At 30.9% G+C, this 21,019-nt stretch overlaps 2 protein-coding genes across 2 annotated transcripts; one reads left to right on the top strand and one right to left on the bottom strand.

Annotated features, from left to right (window-relative positions):
* Nucleotides 1-6,209: 6,209 nt before the first annotated feature.
* LOC123227003 (lysosomal Pro-X carboxypeptidase-like) lies at nucleotides 6,210-11,779 on the bottom strand. The gene is made up of 10 exons (XM_044651605.1): nucleotides 11,302-11,779; nucleotides 11,029-11,218; nucleotides 10,755-10,888; nucleotides 9,890-10,002; nucleotides 9,679-9,802; nucleotides 9,409-9,564; nucleotides 7,203-7,358; nucleotides 7,040-7,119; nucleotides 6,908-6,957; nucleotides 6,210-6,561 (listed from the first exon to the last, which is right to left on the bottom strand). The coding sequence occupies exons 1-10, from the start codon at nucleotides 11,659-11,661 to the stop codon at nucleotides 6,431-6,433; spliced, it is 1,494 nt and encodes a 497-aa protein (XP_044507540.1). The 5' UTR covers nucleotides 11,662-11,779; the 3' UTR covers nucleotides 6,210-6,430.
* Nucleotides 11,780-16,245: 4,466 nt separating this feature from the next.
* On the top strand, nucleotides 16,246-19,539 carry LOC123227002 (uncharacterized protein At5g41620-like). Its single transcript, XM_044651604.1, has 3 exons — nucleotides 16,246-16,973; nucleotides 17,536-17,658; nucleotides 17,805-19,539. Exons 1-3 carry the CDS (start codon nucleotides 16,491-16,493, stop codon nucleotides 19,206-19,208), a joined length of 2,010 nt encoding a protein of 669 aa, XP_044507539.1. The 5' UTR covers nucleotides 16,246-16,490; the 3' UTR covers nucleotides 19,209-19,539.
* Nucleotides 19,540-21,019: the final 1,480 nt, after the last annotated feature.

Genomic DNA, 21,019 nt, shown 5'->3' with positions numbered 1-21,019 from the left:
CTTTGCTTTTATTCTTCTACAATTAATTGTTCATTCCACATAAATTTTGTATGTGGTAGATTGTTTTAAAATTCTAACTAGGGGATAAAAACCTTACTTTCACTAGTAAATTTCAAACATTCTCCGTACTTTGAAATTAATGGCAGGCCAAATATTTAAAGACCTACACATATACCTTTTAAGACTTTTCAAATGATAGCGTGGGTGATAATAAAGAAGGTTTTATGTTTCAATTCCTATTACGATAATATTTTTATTTTATTTGGTATAATAATTATGTTATACTTAAGTGGGGGTTTTCGTTTAAAAAAAAAAAAGTTGGGTGTGTTAAGAATATGAACCTGCAGTGATCCGTAAATGAATTTGCTTTTGAATTCGGTCATGTAATACATAAAATATATAGGCCAAAGGAGTATTACCCATGTAAGGTTTAGTGAAAAGACAAATTTTTGCTCATTAACTTTAAAAAACCTAAATATTTACTAATATGTTAAAATTTATTATTAGAGTTAGAGATAAAAATGTTATTAAGATAAAAGATTTAAAAAAACTAAAAAATTTATCGCATTTCTTTTTTTAAGTTTAAAAATTTAATAATTTTCTCTCACATAAAATTTGAAAAGTGATTGAATCCCCCATAGGGTTTTCTTCTCTTCTCCAGCCACCTCCATTCCGACCAATGGTTAGCTCTTTTCACCTATTTCTTCTTTTTGGCAATCTCTCTCAGTATTGATCTATTGTCGTGACGATTCGTCATTGTCCAAACAAAGATGAAAGGTAAAAAATGTGAATAATTTGTATTTTTACTAACTAGGGTTAGGAATATGTACCAAAAGTGACCATTATATTAGGTGTATACATAAAATATATAATGAATTATAAATAAGTATAAAGAAGAGAAAAGAGAATGGTATAATAGTCACGTGCATGACAGCATTATTGATGCTTGGCCATTCCTAGTCCCTTTCCTTTTCCAATAAGCACAAAGATGAGATAAGACCTGTACAATTGGAAACCTTCCTCTTCTTCTCCTCTACCCGGTTTTATTTTATTCAGTCGTGTTTCAATCCTCTCCTCACACTTAGCCTACATTTTCTCTTTTCTCTCTCTGGCTGTTTGTTTCTCTTTCAATTTTATATTCTTTTTCTTCAATCTTCATGTCACGTTTCGCTTTATTTGTGTATATTTTTGGTGTCTGTTTCTGATAGTTTCAGACAAAACCCACCTTAAGTTCCAGGTAGATTCGGACACCCCTTTCAACCCCACGAAAAGTTGGACTAATCTCTCACAATTATAGAGGTTTCAGTCCTCTAATACAAACAATTTCATTCGCCATCTCACTCTTATCTATTTATTTCTACGTCCAAACTAATTCTTCATCTAGATGGCTGCCGCCCACTGATAATTAAGCATAGCAGTATATATATAATTTTATATATAAATAATAATATATCATTATATAATTAAATAATTAAAAATTAAAAATAAAATAATATTGAATTATATAATGATACATTATTATTTATGTATAAATTTGGGCACATAAATAATATGTTATTATACGATTGAATGATTTTGAATAAAAGATAAAATAATATATAATCACTTGATAATATATCATCTGTATATCTAAATTATATACTAAAATGTGTACACATAATATTACTTGTTAATGCAAACAACTTATTAATACAAATATGAACAAGAATTTAATCTCATCATTTTCTTTTCTTCTTTTTTTTGTTTTTTCTCAATTAAAAAACCCATATGTCTAAGTTCAACAAATGTCCATATTCTACCTAAGTTTCTCTTCTTAATTTGCAAACAGATAATAGGAAAAAAAAAAAAAAACTAAGCTCAACAAAAATGTCTTAAATTGTGAGAAATGTCTAAATTCCGCCTAAGACTTGTCAATTTACATTGGCATGGCTTGCAGCAAGGTACAAATTGGCATCCATTATACCAAAAAGCTCAATTATTGATACCATGTCCATGTGCATGTATCACACCCTAAAATCCATCTCAACCATAGATTTACTGACAGGACTCATCTAACACCTTTGATCCAATGGTCCAAAACCTTCCCAAACCTCTCTTCCATGCATATTATATAAATACGCATTTACGTGTGTTGGGATAAGGCAAAACCTGAAATTTTCTAAAACTTCCTGAAAGATACTTGTCTGGCCAAGTAAGGGAATCCTTGACCATAAAGAAAACTAATCTAAAATATAACAGGTTGGGGATAGGAATCTTCATCCATCTGCCTGGAGGATATTTTCCGTAAATTTTGGAAATTTATATTTAAACTAGACAATGCCATGACATTATTATGGAAAGTTTGGTGAGATATTATTGTAATAAAATATATAAGCCAAAAAAAAAAATAATTTATTTCTAAATTTGGTTCTTCCTCATTTCCAAAGCAAAACCCGCCTGGCTAGCTTTAGACCAATTTGCAGATACCTTTGCACTGGGTCCTCGACCTATTCTTGCGATCAACTGATTTTTTTTACACATATTTTATCATGAATAACACTTTTTTCGAGAAATATTAATATTAATTTAGATGGATTAATATTAAAATAACGGTTAGGTAATAATGTTATTTCGCATAAAAAAAAAAATTATCATTTATTCTCACCAGATGTGACCTCGCGTTCATATTTATTGGGTTTGGGTTCATTCAAAACAAATCAATTTTATTCAATTACATTACATTACATTAAACCTTCCCAACACAAGGCACATGCACAGAAATCACAAAGAGTCTCCCAGAAAATTCAATCTGAAATTGGCAGTGCATGGAGGCAAATGGTCCCGTGGAAATGACTAACATAAATTCTCAGAGCGTTTTCAAATCATCAATGCGAATAGAATTAAATCTGGGTACATTTTATTGATTTCTGAATGTACAAAATTTGATATAAATCATGTCTATGGTTTCTTCCAACAATATTTTAGTTATTTCTTTAGAATTTTTACTAGTAGATTCAAATTGAATGATAGTCAAATGTCAAGTTTTTTTTTTTAATTAGTCAAATTTTTATTTATGGAAAAAAATCTATTCTTTTGCAGAGTAATATGTCTTTCAAAACTTACATCTAAAACAATAACAACAACATTATATAAATTAATCATACGGCAATATTCGTTTATATAAACATATAATAATCCTTCTATATGCATGCATTTGCATTCGTTTTTCAAATCCGAAGCACCATGATTTTTTTTTCCCAATTTTCGATATCTATTGTATGGTTTCAATGTAGCAGTATGTCCGTCAAAAAGTCTAAGAACATTGCACCATAATCTGAAGACTGATAACGCATCTGGGGATTATTTCAATCATGAGTGTTACACAGAATAATTAATTATTTGGGGTGTAATTAATTGATTAAATTAATATATATTCTACTTCGACAAATATTATTCTTTTTCAGTTTATCTAACATCGTCTAACTATATTGCAGACGTGAGAAATTAAATATAGTTGTTATTGTTGATAGATCTTGAAGAAGAAATTGTGAAAATGATAACTTCCATGCATGCAATTGATTCAATTAATATATCTTCATATATTATTGTCTATTCAAATCATGAGTAAAGATTGTGAGATCAATCACTAAATCTGAAATTTATTCTATTCAAATGAGGTTTCTTGTTAAAAAAAGAAACAAATACACAGACTTCTATCATAAGAAATTTTTCTTATAAAATTTTGTATCACTTGATAAGAGGTAAAAGGTTTTTAGAGAAGGGTTTTAACAAGATAATACTTAAGGACTCTAATGATAATTGATAAAGCTCTTAAAACAATTACATCTAATTTCATTAAACAAATCATAAAAAGAATTAATGGAACTTTCTTTTTTAAGTTTAAGATTTCTGGTATTTTAGAGGCTCAATATGATGTGAACAAAATCCCCAACAATTTTGTTAATAAAAATTTGAAAACTACTCAAATTGAAGAACTTCGGTTCCAAATCTCGTGTTAGGAAAATCACCACTAATTTAACCAAAAAAAAATATAATGTCAATTAAATTTACAAATGGAATGTATGATTACAATATAATTATAATATTACAACTAATGAAAATGGCAAGCAACACTTACAAAACAAAACTTAATTCTTTTATACAAAGCAATATCCCACCTGTTAATTGTTGGGTTTGGTAACTCTTTAAAAGTCTCATGGGATATTCATCTTAAAGAAGAGCAACAAAATCTCATACTATAAGCCACAAAAGTTGGTGACAATGGGGCACCAATATTGGATGAAGATGGAAAAAAATCCAAAATTTTGTAAACACTTTGATATTTACAAGCACATATCATTTTTTCTGGACATAGAAAGCTCAGCAACTCCATGGAGACTTAGTTGGTCTTATAAGTAAGATAATCCAACTAAATGTTTATTTCCTTCCTTGAAAACATTTGTTTATAAAGAACCTCATTCGAGTCAGACTATCACATTAGGTCAGAACTAACCACATTAAATAAGATAAATCTTAGATCTAATGATCAATCCTACAATCACTAAATTATGTAAGTTAACAGTTTGATCGTAATATATCGTTAGAAGAGACATGAATTTATATTCTCTTATATATAAAGTCTTCTTTTTTGTCATTCGAATTACCCCTTAAGGTAATTCTACTAACATTATTGACTTCTCTCATAAGTATTAGTCCTAACCTTTGTGTAATTTAATACAGTATCTAATGATGTTAAACTTTACATACGAGTAATGATCATTAACAAAAGCTTTTCTTCAAATTTGGTAAGTTGAAGAGAGTACACTTATTTTCTATTTTTCTCATTAAAGATTGCTTCAACTTGTATTTACCAAAACTCAGCAAATATGATACACTGAGGCCTGAGCACAGAAAAAACGAAAATAATGAAAATATTGTTCCTACAAGACAAAAAATTTAATTTCATGGACACCAGAGTTTCCCCTATCTGGCTGGCCTACTCCTGTCTTTTCATACACCAAATATCTGGCACAAGTAGATCAATTAAATGATTTTAAAAAAAAGGCCATGTGTATGAGTCTCCGAATGAATCAAGTTGATAATAAAACATCTGAAATTTTTTTGAGCCACAAAATTACAAGCTAAAATATTGGAAACCCAAAACAGTATAGAAGAGGCCACGTCTAGGGTTTTTCTGGTTGTAAAAGGCTTATGAAATCAATCAAAATCAAGTCAGTCTAGGGCCAGGCATGCGCGGGCAAATTTAATATATAATATATATATTTCAGAACGGAGAGGGAAGAAGAAGTGCACAATAAGAATAAGAAACAAAGGGTTGAGATTGGGACTTGGAGTTAAGTGATGACAGGGCAGGCTGCTTTGTTTTAAAAGGCAAAGCATCAGATAATGATGCAATTGGGTTATTGACACGTAGTGATTGCGGTGTAGGGTTACGCTCGTGATTGGGGACCATCAACAGGCAGTATGGTCCCTTTGAATTTCATCTCAATCTGCCAACCTTCTCACGTTTCTGAAAACTTTACCATTCCCTCACTATAGCTAGAGAGAATACAAATGAATAGGCATTTGATATATATTGTTATATAATTAAATAATTTTAAATTAAAAATAATATTTAATTATGTAATAATATATATAATTTATATAATTTTATTAAAAACTTAATTTGCAATGGTTAAATCCAAAATTTATTTTACCCAACATAATTAATTCAATTTTAAAAAAATAATTTGACGAAAATAAATTTTTTCATTAAAAAAAAATTAAATGGAATTATTGGCTTTAGAAAGGGTTGAAGAACATGAGGAAATTATGAAAGCAAAGAAGAGGAGGTACATGTTTTGTAGTCAACTACATAAATCATGTCCACTAACTTTTCCAAATAATAACCCAATCACAAACCCACTTTCCCTGTAATTTTGAATAATGGACCGTCCTGTCTCTTTCATGGCCTAACTTTGAAAATAAAGCTGGCTCAATTTTTTTTTTTTTTTTCCAACAGATAATCTCTTCTCTTACCTAACACTTGGTTGTCAATCTTTGATTCCATGCCTCTTAGTTTACCTCTTTCATTCAAAGACGTCAAAATAAATTTAAGTTTGTTGTTAGGTTGATGGGGTACCTCATTTCTGTGCTGCCCTAATTAATAGTGTTACTGTTTTCAACAAATTTGAATCTAACAAGGACTACATTGTTCTTATTTGCCAATCTGCTGCTAATGGTAGTGCTTTTCAAATTGCAACTGAAAAGGCCTAAATAAAGAGCCTGTCTTGGCCCAAAATTGCCACATCATTTGCCTCTAAATCTGTCCCAATTAGCTCAAGACTTCGATCAATGCCCTGACCCATTTTTTTTTTTTAACCAAATATGGGCGCAGATTATTGACTTCTATAAAAATTAAAAAAAAAAAAAAGGTTTAATTTTGTTATCTCTAAAGAAGGGCTAAGTCATAGTAATATTGAGAGATCCAATTTGCGATGATGTTCACTTCTGTTTTCCTCACATCTTGAAGCCATTTTGGGTCTTCACTTGTTGAAAATCTCAGATCCACATGGTGAGCTCCTGATTTAAAAACAAAACCACTAATTTCAACATCAAAGGGATAAAGGATCTTAAAGTTTGTGTTTTATGATTTTATTTTTTTTGAAATGATTGAAAACAAAATGTATAATCTAACATGGTAAAAATTATCTATATGTTGTAATAGGTAGAATATTAAAATTTTTTAGAGGAAAGATCTGAATTAGAGTCTTTATCACATTTATGAAATCTTGACTTCCCTAGTATAATAGTTGAAGGTTAGTAAATTGTCATTATGTTTTGAGTTTACCCATCTAACTAATACAGGCGAACCCAGTTACAAAAAAAAAAAATCTATATGTATTAAGAATTAATGTAATTTACTGACCTTCTTCCGCAACAATGGCAATTATGGTGTTGGAAACATTCTTGAGCACCCTGAAATCATTGATAATTTTGAATGAGAGAGCATATAATTAAAACGATAGAGGAGAATGACAGAGATGAAATTGATTCATACCCTCCCCCACTCCAAGGATCTCTTAAACCATTAAAGAAGATGATATTGCTTCCAAATCTTTTCAAAACCCTCTCAATACTCTGTTCAATTTCAATGCAAAAATAATGTTATATAAAAATAATATTTTTTAAGTACAAATGGGGGAAAAAAAAAAAATACCCACATGGCCACCAAATTGAGTAGTAATCCAGTTGGGTCTAGGGTGAGCACCAAAAAGAGAATTGCAGAGGGAGACCATATCATTGTAATTCCATTGAGAAGCTGGAAATATACTCTCCTTGTCGTTTCCACTTACTGGCATTATCATCTCTGTGCATGTCTGCCATGGCCCCCATCAAATCAACTCAAACAAAGCACATAAATGATGAGATTGGGCAAGATTAGGGTTTTACTGTAAACGCTTTCAAAAGAGGTAATCGTGTTAACTTAATAATAATAAATGTCACTCTCATATTTCTTGGATTCTTCCAATTCCCACTTGCTTTTTTTTTGGTTTAAAGTTTAAACTCGATAAACACTACTTCGACAAACTTTGTCTTTCACTTTGCTTGTTTCAACCAACAGGCCAAAAAATAATTATTGAGAAGCGGGCCATGTTCGATCCATACAAATCAACTCGTGAATGCATAATAAATAAATAAGTGATCAACAAGATATAGATACTTACAATAATATAAGGCCAAAAGACTTACTTCCACTCAAGCCTTTTTTTTTAATTATATATAATCCAACTATTTGTATTTGTTTGATGGATAAAATTATAGTACAGTGATCAGACTTACAATCATTATATTAGGTAAGTTAAGATTTCATAAACATAAAAGAAGCTCGAACTCAGACTTTTATCTTAGAAGTTTTAATATTTCATTTGTTTTACTAACTTTTAGAGTCATTTAAGCTTTAGTTCATTGTTAAATTCTCACCCATTAAATTTTAAAAATCTAAATATCTATCTATCAACTGTTAAAGTTAACAACATCTGTTAGTATTAAAAATATAATTATTATTTAACTAATAAAATTTAAAAAAATAAAATTTTATCTCATTCCATCACCTTAATTTTAAAAACTCACAATTTTCTTCTAACCTAAGTTTTAAAAATTACTTTTTTCCCTTAACATTTATTTTTCTTTTCTATATTTTCTAATCACTAGAATCTGGCTAACAAACTACCTTCTTCAGCCTAGTCTCTCTCTCTCCCGACATTCTCTCCAACCAAGATCTAATACCAATTTTTTTTTTTTTTCATATTTAATGGTCAAATCTCTCACTGACTATTCTGATCAGAACTTGCATCCTTCAAGTGCAAGTATTGGCATGATCTAAATGTCAATTTGAAATATTTAGTTGTTAATTTGAAGGTAATTTTAAGCAAGCAATAATTGTAGATTTCATTAACTAAAATAAAAATTATTTATCCTCATTAAAATCAAGAAGGGCATGGTAATTGGTAGCTTTAAATTATTCACCCTAGGCCATTATTTTTGTAGTTGGCAAAATAAATTCAAACACAAAACCATCTCAAAAACAATTATAAGAATATAATTCAGCCTCACCTTTGAAGTTTCAATAATTTCCATAACAAATAAATGGATGCTCATAATTTTGTTTTAAAATTTGAGTCATAATTCTAAAACACAACAACACATAGTGCAACCTTTTTTTTCAATTTAGGTTTTCAATTAACAATATTATTCCATTAATAAATTGAATTAGTTAGTAAAGATTAATAGTTACGTGGGCAGATGCCACGTGGTTGTAAGTATTAGAAGGCTAAAACCCAGAATTGCAGCCAAAGGGCTATTTTTCTATATTAGGGTTAAGTAAATCTCAAAAGTGAACTTACAACCTAAAAAAAATTTAAACAATCAACTATTATTTAATTATCATTAAATATAATAATAAAATTATTATTTTATAATAATATTAAAAATACATAATTTTATCTATTTTTTCTTTTAAATTTAAAAAATTCAACCTTTATCTCCAAATTTCAATTTTAAAAAATAAGTTTTTTCTCTTTAAATCTCTAAATGGTTGAAAGCCTCAAACTTTATTAACTAACGAACATCATCTTTCATTGGATGATGGAGTGTCATCCAAATCAGATAAGAAAATATCATCTTTTATAAAATAATGTCTTCATCCATTATACAGTCATTATTTATAAAAAAATGATCATATTTTATATTGGTATTTTAGAAAAAAAATAATTTTTTTAAAACTTAATCATGAATAATAATTACTAATTTTTTAAACTAATAAAAAATATGATATATCTTATATCTTATATCCTATTTGTAATTATAGTGTGTAAATCAAACTAAATGTTTTTATGTGTCCATAAAATTATATTTTTAATATTTTACCTGCCAAGACCATTCTCCAAGGCCGTGAGGATCAGAATCATCGTCCAGATTAAAACACGTGGAACTTCCACTGTAATTGTAGTATATGTTCAGTGCACCGTACAACTTGGCAAACATGTCATTTCCAGCCGTCCGATCATCGATTGCTTTACACATCTGCATCCATCGTAGTCAAAGGTCAACACTCTTTCTTCTTGCTTTGACATTGATATTAATTATCCAATATTAAAAAATCTACAAATTTTAATCAAAATAAATTTTTTAAAAAACCTGCTTTACTGGATAAGCTGGCAAGGGGCTGAGAAAATTGGAAGGTGTTGGATAATCTGTCATTGCTGTGTAAATATAAGCCGTAGAAAGCCAACTTTCCAGGGCATCAACATTGATATAATTTCTGCAATTATAAATAATTAAATTATTAGATATATTTATATATCATTTAATAATTTATTTATCTATTGATAAGTGTTCCTGATCTTACTTGCATATTCTAAAAGATTTTCTGAGTTCTTCAAGACCTCCATGTTGCCTTGCTTTCTCTTCAATCTTCTGCCACGATCCTTTTATCACTTTGTAACAATTTTCGCTTTCACTCTGATTTATTTATTTTTCACATGCAAATAAAATTAGACAAGTTAGGAAATCTCTTTACCACCTTGGATCCTCTTCTGTTCACGTAAAGAGGTAGTTTAGTTCTAATCAATAAAAATTATTCTAGTAATTTAACTTTTATTATTTATATTATTACTTTATTTGATATATTAATAATAAAATATTATAATAGTATTTTATTATTAATAGTAATACAACAAATAATATAGTCAGTAATCTAATTACTAACTTTATCTTAAACATTAAAATATTATCAAGATAACTTTATTTTTATTTATTAATTTTTTAAGATAAAAATAAACTTGTTTTCAATTAATATAATAAATAATATAAAAATATTTTAAAATAATTATTTTAAGGATATTTAAATAAATTAATTTATTAATATTTTTTTATTACTTTTAATTACATATTTATTTTTATCAAAATATGATAATTATTTATTTTTAATAATTTTTTAAATAATTTATTTTAAGATAATTTTTTAATTTTTATAATAAAATATTATCTAAATCATCTACTTTAATAGTATTTAGAGGTCCATTTCGAAGATAGAAAGTAATTGATTTCAATTCAATTTCCAGAAAAAAATCTCCCTGCAAATATCTAAATGAAGATATGTATATACCAGAAGAAAAAAACCTTATCTACAATCACATCAATAAAGTCATGAAGCATGGATAAAGGGAATAAAAATGGTGACAACAGGTCCAAAGAAAGAGAAAGAAAGATACCCTGAAGTCTCTGGTGATAATGCGATTGAAACTATATGGGGAAATTATGTTTTCGAAGCTGAGGATTGGAGCAGAAGACGCCAATGCTCCAATGGCTACATGAGGATATTTCAGCCTAAACCACGCTGCCAGCACTGCCATGCCAAATCATTTCCATTTTAATACTGATTTCACAGATCGGGAATCATATATACATATAGATTGCAGGACAACCTTTAGCTGGGAAAATGTTAATCATTCATGTATTAAATAATGTAAGTAGTAAGAATCATACTTCCTCCATAGGAACCTCCAAAAACCACCACAGGAGACTCAGTTGCAGACAAATTCTTCTTCAAATCGATAATCAAAGTTGCATAATCCGCCAACGCCTGTGTCGAACTTAAATATCCGAGCGTGCTTGAATTGCTATAAGCAATCTTTTTATCACCTCCAAACGGAATAGATTTTCCATAAAACCCGTGCTGCAATTTGCAAAATTTTCTTGGCAACCAAACATATATACATTTGTACGGATCTACATTTAGAAATGAAGAAGAAGAGTCACCTCAAGAAAAACAAGAAGGGCTTTAAAATGAGGAGCTATGTCGAACATGAAGCCAGTGTTCTGAGCGAACCAGTTAATGTCTCCTTCATTGCCGGTGTAAACAAAGATTGGAGAATTGTTGGTGGCGCCGCCCCAGAAGGAGTCGTTGATTAAGTATTTTTGCTGGAAAGTTTGGTAACTTTGGGGATTGAAATTAAAGTGGTCGAGTATCTGAGTGAAGTATTTTGTTTTGAAAGGCTGATGATTTGTATTTGCAGAATCAGAAGCTGAAAGCTTTGAAGGAAACCTGGGAATTACTTTGGCTTCTGAGGAGGATAAAGAAAAGAGAGAAAACAGCAAAAGCAAAAAGGCGACCTCCATTGTTGAAGAAATGATTTTGGAAGAGTGAGTGAGAGAGAACAAATTAAAAAGAATGTGGAAGTGTAAAGCTGAGGAAGGTGGGCTAAAGGCGAAAATGATGAGATGGGGACCTAGTAAAAGGCTAAAAAAATTCCTTGTACTGTTCTTGACCTTGGAGCAAGTGGGTGATATCATAACTTTTTTTTTTTTTTAGAATATTACTATATTATATTGAATGGGTGAAAATTCCTTATTGAAATGCCCTGTGGCTTTGGGCTGACTCATACATGAGCCAATTTGTTACACCAAAAATGGCTCGACTTATGGATATCTCTATTTTCAACGGGGATATTTTATATTATTAGGATGATTTTGATAAATATAAAAATAGTTTTAATACTTTTAGAACAAAGTGACCAGGTTTAATACTAAATGATCCCCAAGGAAGAATATAAAGAAATTCTGGTTACAATAATTATTCATTATTTCATTGTAATCTTGCAAAACAGTTGAGAGCTAAATAACTTGGTTGTTGGTGGTGAAAATTCCTCCAATAAGAAGTACATAGAATTAGAGATGTAATTTTATGAAAATAATATTTAATAAAATGAGATTTTTAAAGTAATTTAGTTTATTGATCGGAAGTCTACGTCAACTATTATATTATTTTTTTAAGAAAATTCAACAGGATAATTGTTTGAAATACAAAAATGTTGTCATTTTTCCTTTGTACGGTCTTGTATTTATAAAGCAAGAGAAAATGATAAACGTGTAATTACATGAAAAGATCTACCTAAATTTTAGTACTTTAAATCAAGATGTATAATCAAATTAGTTTCTAAGAACATTTGTTATAGTGTCATCTTAAAAGATAGGAGATAATTGATATTTTATAAAGAAAAGCAATGAAGGTTGAAGGTTATTCCACAAAAATATGAGATATAAATAGCACGTCAACGAGATTATGGAAACAAAGCAATTAGAATTATCAAGACCCACTCTTCTAACTACTTTAAGACACGAGCTTCTACTTGTATTTGAAATCACCTAACATATAATTGGTATATATCTAGTCACTATTCATATAACTAGTTGTTAATTATGCAATGGCTAAACGCTTTTCTAATGTAGATCTCGTATATTTTGCCAAGGATAAATTTAATCATATATAATTGCCCTTAATTTTTAAAGTGTGAGTAGGATTCTAGAAATTATTCACTTTTCCACGTAGATGAATGACATGTGACAATCAAGAACTATGTTCATGACACGTTAAAAAAGCGTCATTTCCACTTTACATTTAATATATCCCACACGTGTGTCTAATGTTATTAGGACGATTTAAATTATCATAATTGTTTATTGGGTAAAAATTTGAGTATCATACAATTGAATTTTTTCATCAACCATATTTAATTCAAGTTGAGACAAATAAGTAGTGTATAAATAAATTATACAAATTTATATATACAAATTAAGATAGTAGTTTATAATTAGATGACATAATTGTTTTTTTTTTTTTCTCACTTTAAAATCATACAATCAGATATTATCATATCAGATTATATAAATAAATTTATACAATTATTATTATTATTATTAATTATTTTTTCTTTGAACTATCAATGTAAATTTATTGGATATTTATTTATTTCTTAATTTGATATTATAAAGATTAATAGATAAATAGAACCCATCTTACAATATAGAAATGGTAGATAGGTAAAACTACTTAAGCTTACAGGATAACTTCTAATGAACTTCAAAACCAAATTTACTTGTAATTTAGTAAAACCCTAAAAGAGGTGCCAAATTTTATTTTTAAAAAGATTTAATATTGTATAAGCTTTTGAGGAACACATGTCATAATCTAATTCAATCAACCCTCATTAACTCATTATCATAATCCCTACATGTGATTGTTTATTAAGCACATAAATATTGTTGAACCATACAAATAAGCCATAAATATTAATTAATATATTTTTGAATCACAACTTTCCAACCATAGTTTTATAAAATTATAAATTTTTGCTATTTGAGTTTCATTTTTTTTTGTAAAAAATGATTCTATTAGAGTTAGACTATCTTTTTTAGGTCGAATCAATCATACTGAATAGGTAAATCTTGAGTTTAGTAACGACCATTTACTTTTGATAATAAATTTTGTTTGGTTTTTATAGAATGAAATTTTTACATTTTTATTGAAATTACAAAAATATCATTAATAATTAATATAAATATCAAATTACCAATACATCCTTACTAGTTTAAAACTAATATATTAAACCCTTTAAAAAATAAAAACCTCTAGCCAACCTTAAATATTACATTTTGATTGTTTTTAGGGGTATAATAGTCATTTTTGAAACTGCTAAAGGGCATAGTAAAATTTTAAAAATCTCAAGCACCCCTAAAATTTCTAAAAACCTCTTGAAAATTTTTATTAACACCTCAAACATTTTTAAAAATTGTGATTCACCCCTAAACATATGTCATTTTGAAAAGAAAAATAAAATGGAAATATTTATACAAAATGACTTTCTTGCTTTTTTACTTAATGAATTTAATAACAAAAGTAGATGACAGGCGGAAATTTGGTTTTTTAAAACTTAAAAGATAAAAATTATCATTTCAACAATCCTTGGGTGGGAATTAGTCTTTTGGCTTTTAATTAATTTTGCCAAGAGCTACCTCAAGGTGGTTGAACCAAATCTCCTTTAATTTCATTTAAAATTTTTACTATCTTTTTTACAGGATTTATGAATAATTAATGTTGATGTACCCAAGGATGTTGGTGTTTTATTTAGTAGGTTTTATTGTTTTGAGCTTTAAAACAGTTATGCCCCATAACTTTTGTGCAATTGAGTATGATTCACATTTATTTAAATTAGTTTGGTAAGAAGAAACTATTTGATGTTGTGTATTTATGGGTATCCTTCTATATTTAAACCTAAGATTTATGATTCATTTCAAACAATAAAATCTTGGGTTACACTGAAAAAAAAAAAAAAACTATAACGGGGTAAAATAATATCATTTTATACGTACTGATCAAAATAATATTGTTTTCATTGATTTATTCATATTGTTCAATTTTGTAAGTGTGAAAATTCGTACATCCTTAAAGATTGAGTTTAAAAATATTTAACTCTCAAACTTGAATTTAATCTCGAGTTTGTTTTAACCAAACTCTTTTTTGAATTTGAAAAAACTTGATTTGAGTTCAACCCTAAACCTATGAAAAACTAAATCCTTAAACCTTTTTGTTTGTTGAATGGTTTTGTATAGGTGAAGGTGAGAAATTGGTTGGTAGATTTTGTAGTTTTTAGATCAAAGCTAGAGAACATTAAGCTCAAACAATCTTATTTTTGACATTGTTTCAAGTTAATGATTAGAGGTGATTTTGTGATGCCATAGCTCTAAGACTAATTTGTTTAATATATTTTCAAGTCTAGTGGCACTGACACAGATGGTAATTTTATTTTTTTTACTATGTTGGATTGTTATTTTCCATAGGCTAATCAACTCCATCATCAAATTATACTAAAGTTTGATGTTATAAGACCATTGACAATCTTAAACCCAAACCTTTTTTAAACTATTAAAAGAGTAATATTATGTTTATATATTTTGAATACATAAATAAATACATATTTAATATTTATCATTATATAATTATATATTATTTTAGTTTTAATTTAAATTTATTGATCACTTGATAATATAAATTAAATATATATTTATTTATATACTCAAAATATATATACATAATCTTATTGTGTTTGAAAATAAGTTGAATGAGAAGCTCACAGGGTGAACTCACGAGACTCTTGTGTCTAAACAACACTTGTTATTAATCGAGTATTGCAACTAAAGATGTCAATGGATTAGATCGAGTTTAAGGTCTATACAAGTTACAAATATTCAAGGCACATTGGCTTGAAAAATATATAAAACCCACAACCTGACCATACCTATGTAGGGTCAGGTTGTGGGAATTTTAATTAAAAATATAACTTTTATATTATAATTATTATTAAATTAATTTTTTAATAATTATGTAAATAATAATAAATCTAGCGAACCCATGGCCCAATGTGCAGGCGCAAGACCAGCCCTTAAAAAGCCACAGGTCTGACTGACACAACTCATTATAATATCAGCCATATCCTTTTGAGTTAAACTATGTTTTCGTGCTTAAGATCGGAGATAACCAGCCCATCCCATTTGTCATGTCTAATTGTGCTGACAGAACTCTGGTTATTGTTTGCCAAGAGGCACCAAACACTGAGGCTGTTGGTGGTTGGCAGTTGGCTGCATGCCTATTTTTGGCAAGAGGAGTAGATTGTTAAACTAAATTACCCAAAATTAATAAAATTATATATATTTATTTTAAATACATAAATATATATTTATATATATTATTATATAATTTAATAATTTTAAATTACTGTACTTCTTTATTTCAATTTGAAAATATCCCCAAAGGGAAGGGGCCATAAGTATGATGAACACCAAACATCAATCATAATCAAATCCATGCTTTTGAACACATCAGCAAATTAAAAAATAACACGTGTTAATCTCACTGATCTCCACCATCTCTGTTTTCTCTCTCGTCCTTCTCTTTCCTCTTTTCTTTTCAAAAAAAAAAAAAAGAATCAAAGTTTGTAAAGTCTGTAACTAGTGGAAGCAATCAAACGCCTCTCCATTCACCTCAAATTTCTCACTTCTTCTTGTCCCCTTCACCCTTTGTTGATCTCCTCACGCTCTTTTCATTTCCCCTCGGTGATTTTGCTACTCTCTTTCTTCTTCATGTTAAGCTTGCCTTTCAGATCTAAGTTTTAATGATGTTAAGACAAAACAACACTAATTTTCTTCCTGGGAAAATCCGAAAACGTGCCTGTTCACCTTCGCCTTCTTCGGCTTCGTCGTCAATTATTCAGAACTATCGGTTTAAGCGCGCGATTCTCATTGGGAAAAGGGGGGGATCCAGTACGCCGGTACCCACATGGAGGCTTATGCGGACGCCATCTTCCGCGGCCGCATTACGTGCGGTGGACTTGCACAGTGAAAGTGGCGGCGGCGGGAAAAGTAAGCAACAGTTGCAGCAGCCGGTTTCGGCGAGGAAATTGGCGGCTACTTTGTGGGAAATGAACGAGATGCCGTCACCAAAAGTTAAAGAGAGTGGTGGCGGTGAGTTTGATGAGAGGAGATTGAGAAGAGAGGCGAGAGCGAGAGAGAGAGAAAGGGCGGCGGCGGCGAGATCTTTGCATTCGGGCTCTTTGCCTCCGCATTTGTCGGATCCTTCTCATAGTCCGGTTTCTGAGGTGGGTTTACTTTCAAATTTTGGTTTTGTTCGGTGGGCATTTTAAAGTTCTCTCTTTTTTTTTTTTTCCTAGTACTTGATGATGTTGATGAGAAGGTAGTTTAATTTTCATTGTGATTTGATTGTGAATTTTAGTGAAGATTTGATGGGGTGGTTCGATTTTTGCAAAATGACAAACTGTTTTTAAAAATTTTTTAATCTCAGACTCCAATCCTTGATGTTGACAACAAATAAAATAATTCATTGCTTCTGATGTGTGATAGAGATGGCAATTCTGTGCTTATTAGAGTCTTGTTTTCTATTGGAGTGTTGATAGATTACCAATGATTTCTTGGATCTAAATATGTGGGTTTTTTTTTTTTTTGGCTATAGTATGAATAGATTGTGTGGTTGTTTAAGTTGATGATTTAAGTGAGATAAAATCAATCAAATGGTTGGAATTGGAGCTGCTGGGGCTTGTCACGATTTGATGGGATGCAATAGAATTATGTGTGTTATTGTTGTCAATGGAGTTTTGGAGTGAAATTATTGACGCTTTGTGTTATATTTAATTGTTTTTGTAGAGGATGGATCGATCTGGAACAGGAAGTCGGCACAGAAGAGGGTCGTCCATTTCACAAATGCTTAGGTTAATGGAACACAATGGAAGAGCTGTGGATTCTGTTAGCAATGCCAGTTTAATGGAGGTAAGCCAACTGAAGTTTCTAACTCAGTCTTTAAAAGGAGGATCTTTTAGGTTGTTGAATGTTATTTTTACAAGAATGGAACTTAGATTTTACAGTTTAAACTTTTGAATGGAGAAGTGTTCTAATCTCTTTATTTGATGAAGCAGATTGAGACAAGATCTCGACCCCAGACTCCTGGTGGCTCAACCGTTGGAGTTAAGAGCCGTTTGAAGGATGTTAGCAATGCCTTGACAACATCTAAAGAGCTACTCAAAATTATTAACCGCATGTGGGGTCAAGAAGATCGGCCATCTTCTAGCATGTCCCTTGTCTCAGCCTTACATGCCGAACTTGAGAGAGCGCGCTTGCAAGTCAATCAGGTTATCCAAGAACAGCGCTCAGACCAGAATGAGATCAACTATCTGATGAAGTGTTTTGCTGAAGAAAAGGCAGCATGGAAAGACAAAGAGCAGGAAGTGGTTGAGGCTGCCATTGAGTCCGTTGCAGGGGAACTTGAGGTTGAAAGGAAGTTGAGGAGACGGTTTGAAAGCTTGAATAAGAAGCTTGGCAAAGAGCTGGCTGAGACTAAAGCATCATTTCTTAAGGCAGTGAAAGAACTTGACAATGAGAAGAGAGCAAGAGTGGCTATTGAACATGTATGTGATGAGTTGGCCAGAGATATTGGTGATGATCAAGCTCAAGTAGAAGAACTCAAGAGAGAATCTGCTGTAGTTCGTGAAGAGGTTGAAAAGGAAAGGGAAATGATGCAGTTAGCTAATGTATTGCGCGAAGAGAGAGCACAAATGAAACTTTCAGAGGCTAAACATCAGCTCGAAGACAAAAATGCAGCTGTTGATAAACTGAAGAGTCAACTTGAAGCTTTTATGGGAACCAAAAAGGTAAAAGAAAAAGGGCGTCTTTCTGTTAATCAGCCAAAACCAACCAATGAGGAGATTGCAGCCTATTTAAGCAGAACCTGCTTTGGTTCGCATCAGAATGAAGAAAATGAGAATGATGGAGAAGTAGAAGATGGAGTGGATTGTGAAGAAGACTCGGCTGAAAGTGATCTTCATTCCATCGAATTAAATATGGACAATAATAACAAGAGCTACAAGTGGGCTTATCCCCCTGGAGCTACTTGTGATCAAAGACTGCTTCCATTTGATGAAGATGAAATCAAGGGAAGGAAGTCTACCTCTGGCAAAGCACCTAGAAGAAGCACTTCATTGCAGCGGAGCATATCAGATGGAGTTGATTGGGGAATCCAAGCTGAAAGTTTCCAAAATTCAGGAGATGACTTACAGTGGGGAAGACTGGCTGAAGCAGAGAAGCAAGCACAAGTTTATGGAGATGAATTAAATGGGTTTAAGTCAGCAAAAGGTCTTAGGGACCAACTTTTGTCCGGTTCTAGATTAGGACCTTCCAGAGTATACGCTAGTCCAACACGCCCTTCACGAGATCAAGGCAACATGGCTCAAGAGCGACCCCCTATTGTGCCAGGGAGCCTCGTGAAATCAAGACTATCAGAGTCCAGAGGTGAGGGCCAGAATGCAAGGAAATCCAGATGGTGAGGCCATGCTTCTGCGTGGATAATTCACATTGTTCACGATTCTTCCACAGCCCCTCGACTTGCAATCATACCTGCAAATTCATGGCTGTTCTTCAAAGGCGATGAGGGCTTGTCAATGGCATATACAGGAAAAGATAAGATTTAGACTGTTAAGAGTTGTCTTTTCGATTAATGGTTTGTTTGTCATTACCTAGAGCAGTTGAAGTTGCAGCGATTGCTGCATTATGGCTAGAAATGTTGTGTTTATAGGAAGTATGTTGAAACTTCTCCTGTACAAAAACTTCCTATTATAACTGAGGTGTAATTAAGTTGATTCCCTGCGTGATTTTCCATTCCTTTGTTTTTGTTAGTTAAGGCTTATATAATATCAAATATATATTCTACAAGATCAAAGTTTAGCAATGACAATGTCCCTGAATCCATTGAACCTCCTAGTCGTAAGCAAGTCTTATATTTTCAGCCAAGATGAAGCTGTTCTGGCTCCCTTCAGCTAGAAGTGGTGCATATGAAGTTAACAGAACCGTGGTACCATGATGGAGTTGCAGGAGAAAAATAAATGATGTAAAAAAGCTTGATTAAACCCGGCCAAGAAAAACAGTAAACAATTTCAATTTGATGGAATCCAAAATAGAACAGAGAAGTTCTATATCTTACCAACAGAAATGGAAAAGTTTTGAATATTATCAAACTTACTTCTCTCTTCATGTACTGCATAGAAAGCAAAATGAAACAGGAAAAGTAGCATGATAGATGTATATATGAAGTATGTGCTAAACTTTACATATGATTTAGAGCAAAAATATGAACTATTCTGCTACATCAGAACTAATTCCATTACACATAAGGTAATTAAGAGGAATAAAAAACACTCCCTTTCTGGTTCTTCTGAAGCTATAAGGAGTACAGACTGCACAATTGAAAGGAAATTATCTTCCACTGTGGAGTCTAAAATTTCAAAGATCGAAGCCTTAGAAAATTCAGAACTTACTACAAAGATTCTAGGACTATTGACCAGTTACTTGCAGCAACGACACCATCAATGGTGTCTTTCCTTTCTCCTAGTTAAAGTGCATAAAGAAACCAAGGCCCCATGCCTCTGAAGAATACATCTCACTTAAAAATAGCTGTGAAAATAATTGTGGAAAGCTCTTTCCTCAAACAAGACTATGTGAAAAGAAAAAGTCACCTCTTCTAAGTTCTCTTTGCTAAAAACTAGATAGACTCATCACTTTTAGAGCATTCTATTGGTGCTCCAGTTTCTCAAGATCGGGGTTTTACCAGGCAAATCCAAAACAAGGAATATTAATTAAATAACAAGTGGGACATAAAGGCATCAGCTCCACAAGCCGATCTAGTCACAAGCTAATCAGTAGAACATGGTCATCAAAAATAAAGTTTTCAAGTTTCTGTTTTAGAGATCTGTCATATGTTACCAGTCAGTATCAAAATTAATCAAGGACGGAATTTTATGATTCCTATTTTACTATATAATCCAAATAAAGCATGCTACAAATGAATCCTACCAATTGAATTAATCCTGCCTCAACATTCATTTTCATTAGTTCTTTACCCATAATTGACCCCAGTCAAACACAAAATGGCTATATTCATCTACGATCGCCTTCATGAGCAAATTAGTCCATCTCCAAACTAATTGTTGCTAGACTTCCAAACGAATCCCAAATTCTCTCACTATAATGAATATATCAATGCTTACAATCATGAACAAACCAGACTCACAAACCAAATTTCACAACTCACAAGCACATATAAAATTCATAGTTCCTCAACTAACTTCCACATCCCCTAACC

The sequence above is a fragment of the Mangifera indica genome, chromosome 10 (assembly GCF_011075055.1).
Source record: "Mangifera indica cultivar Alphonso chromosome 10, CATAS_Mindica_2.1, whole genome shotgun sequence".
NCBI lineage: Eukaryota > Viridiplantae > Streptophyta > Magnoliopsida > Sapindales > Anacardiaceae > Mangifera > Mangifera indica.
The sequence above is the reverse complement of the archived record's forward strand: the minus strand, read 5'-3'. Positions and strand labels throughout refer to the sequence as shown.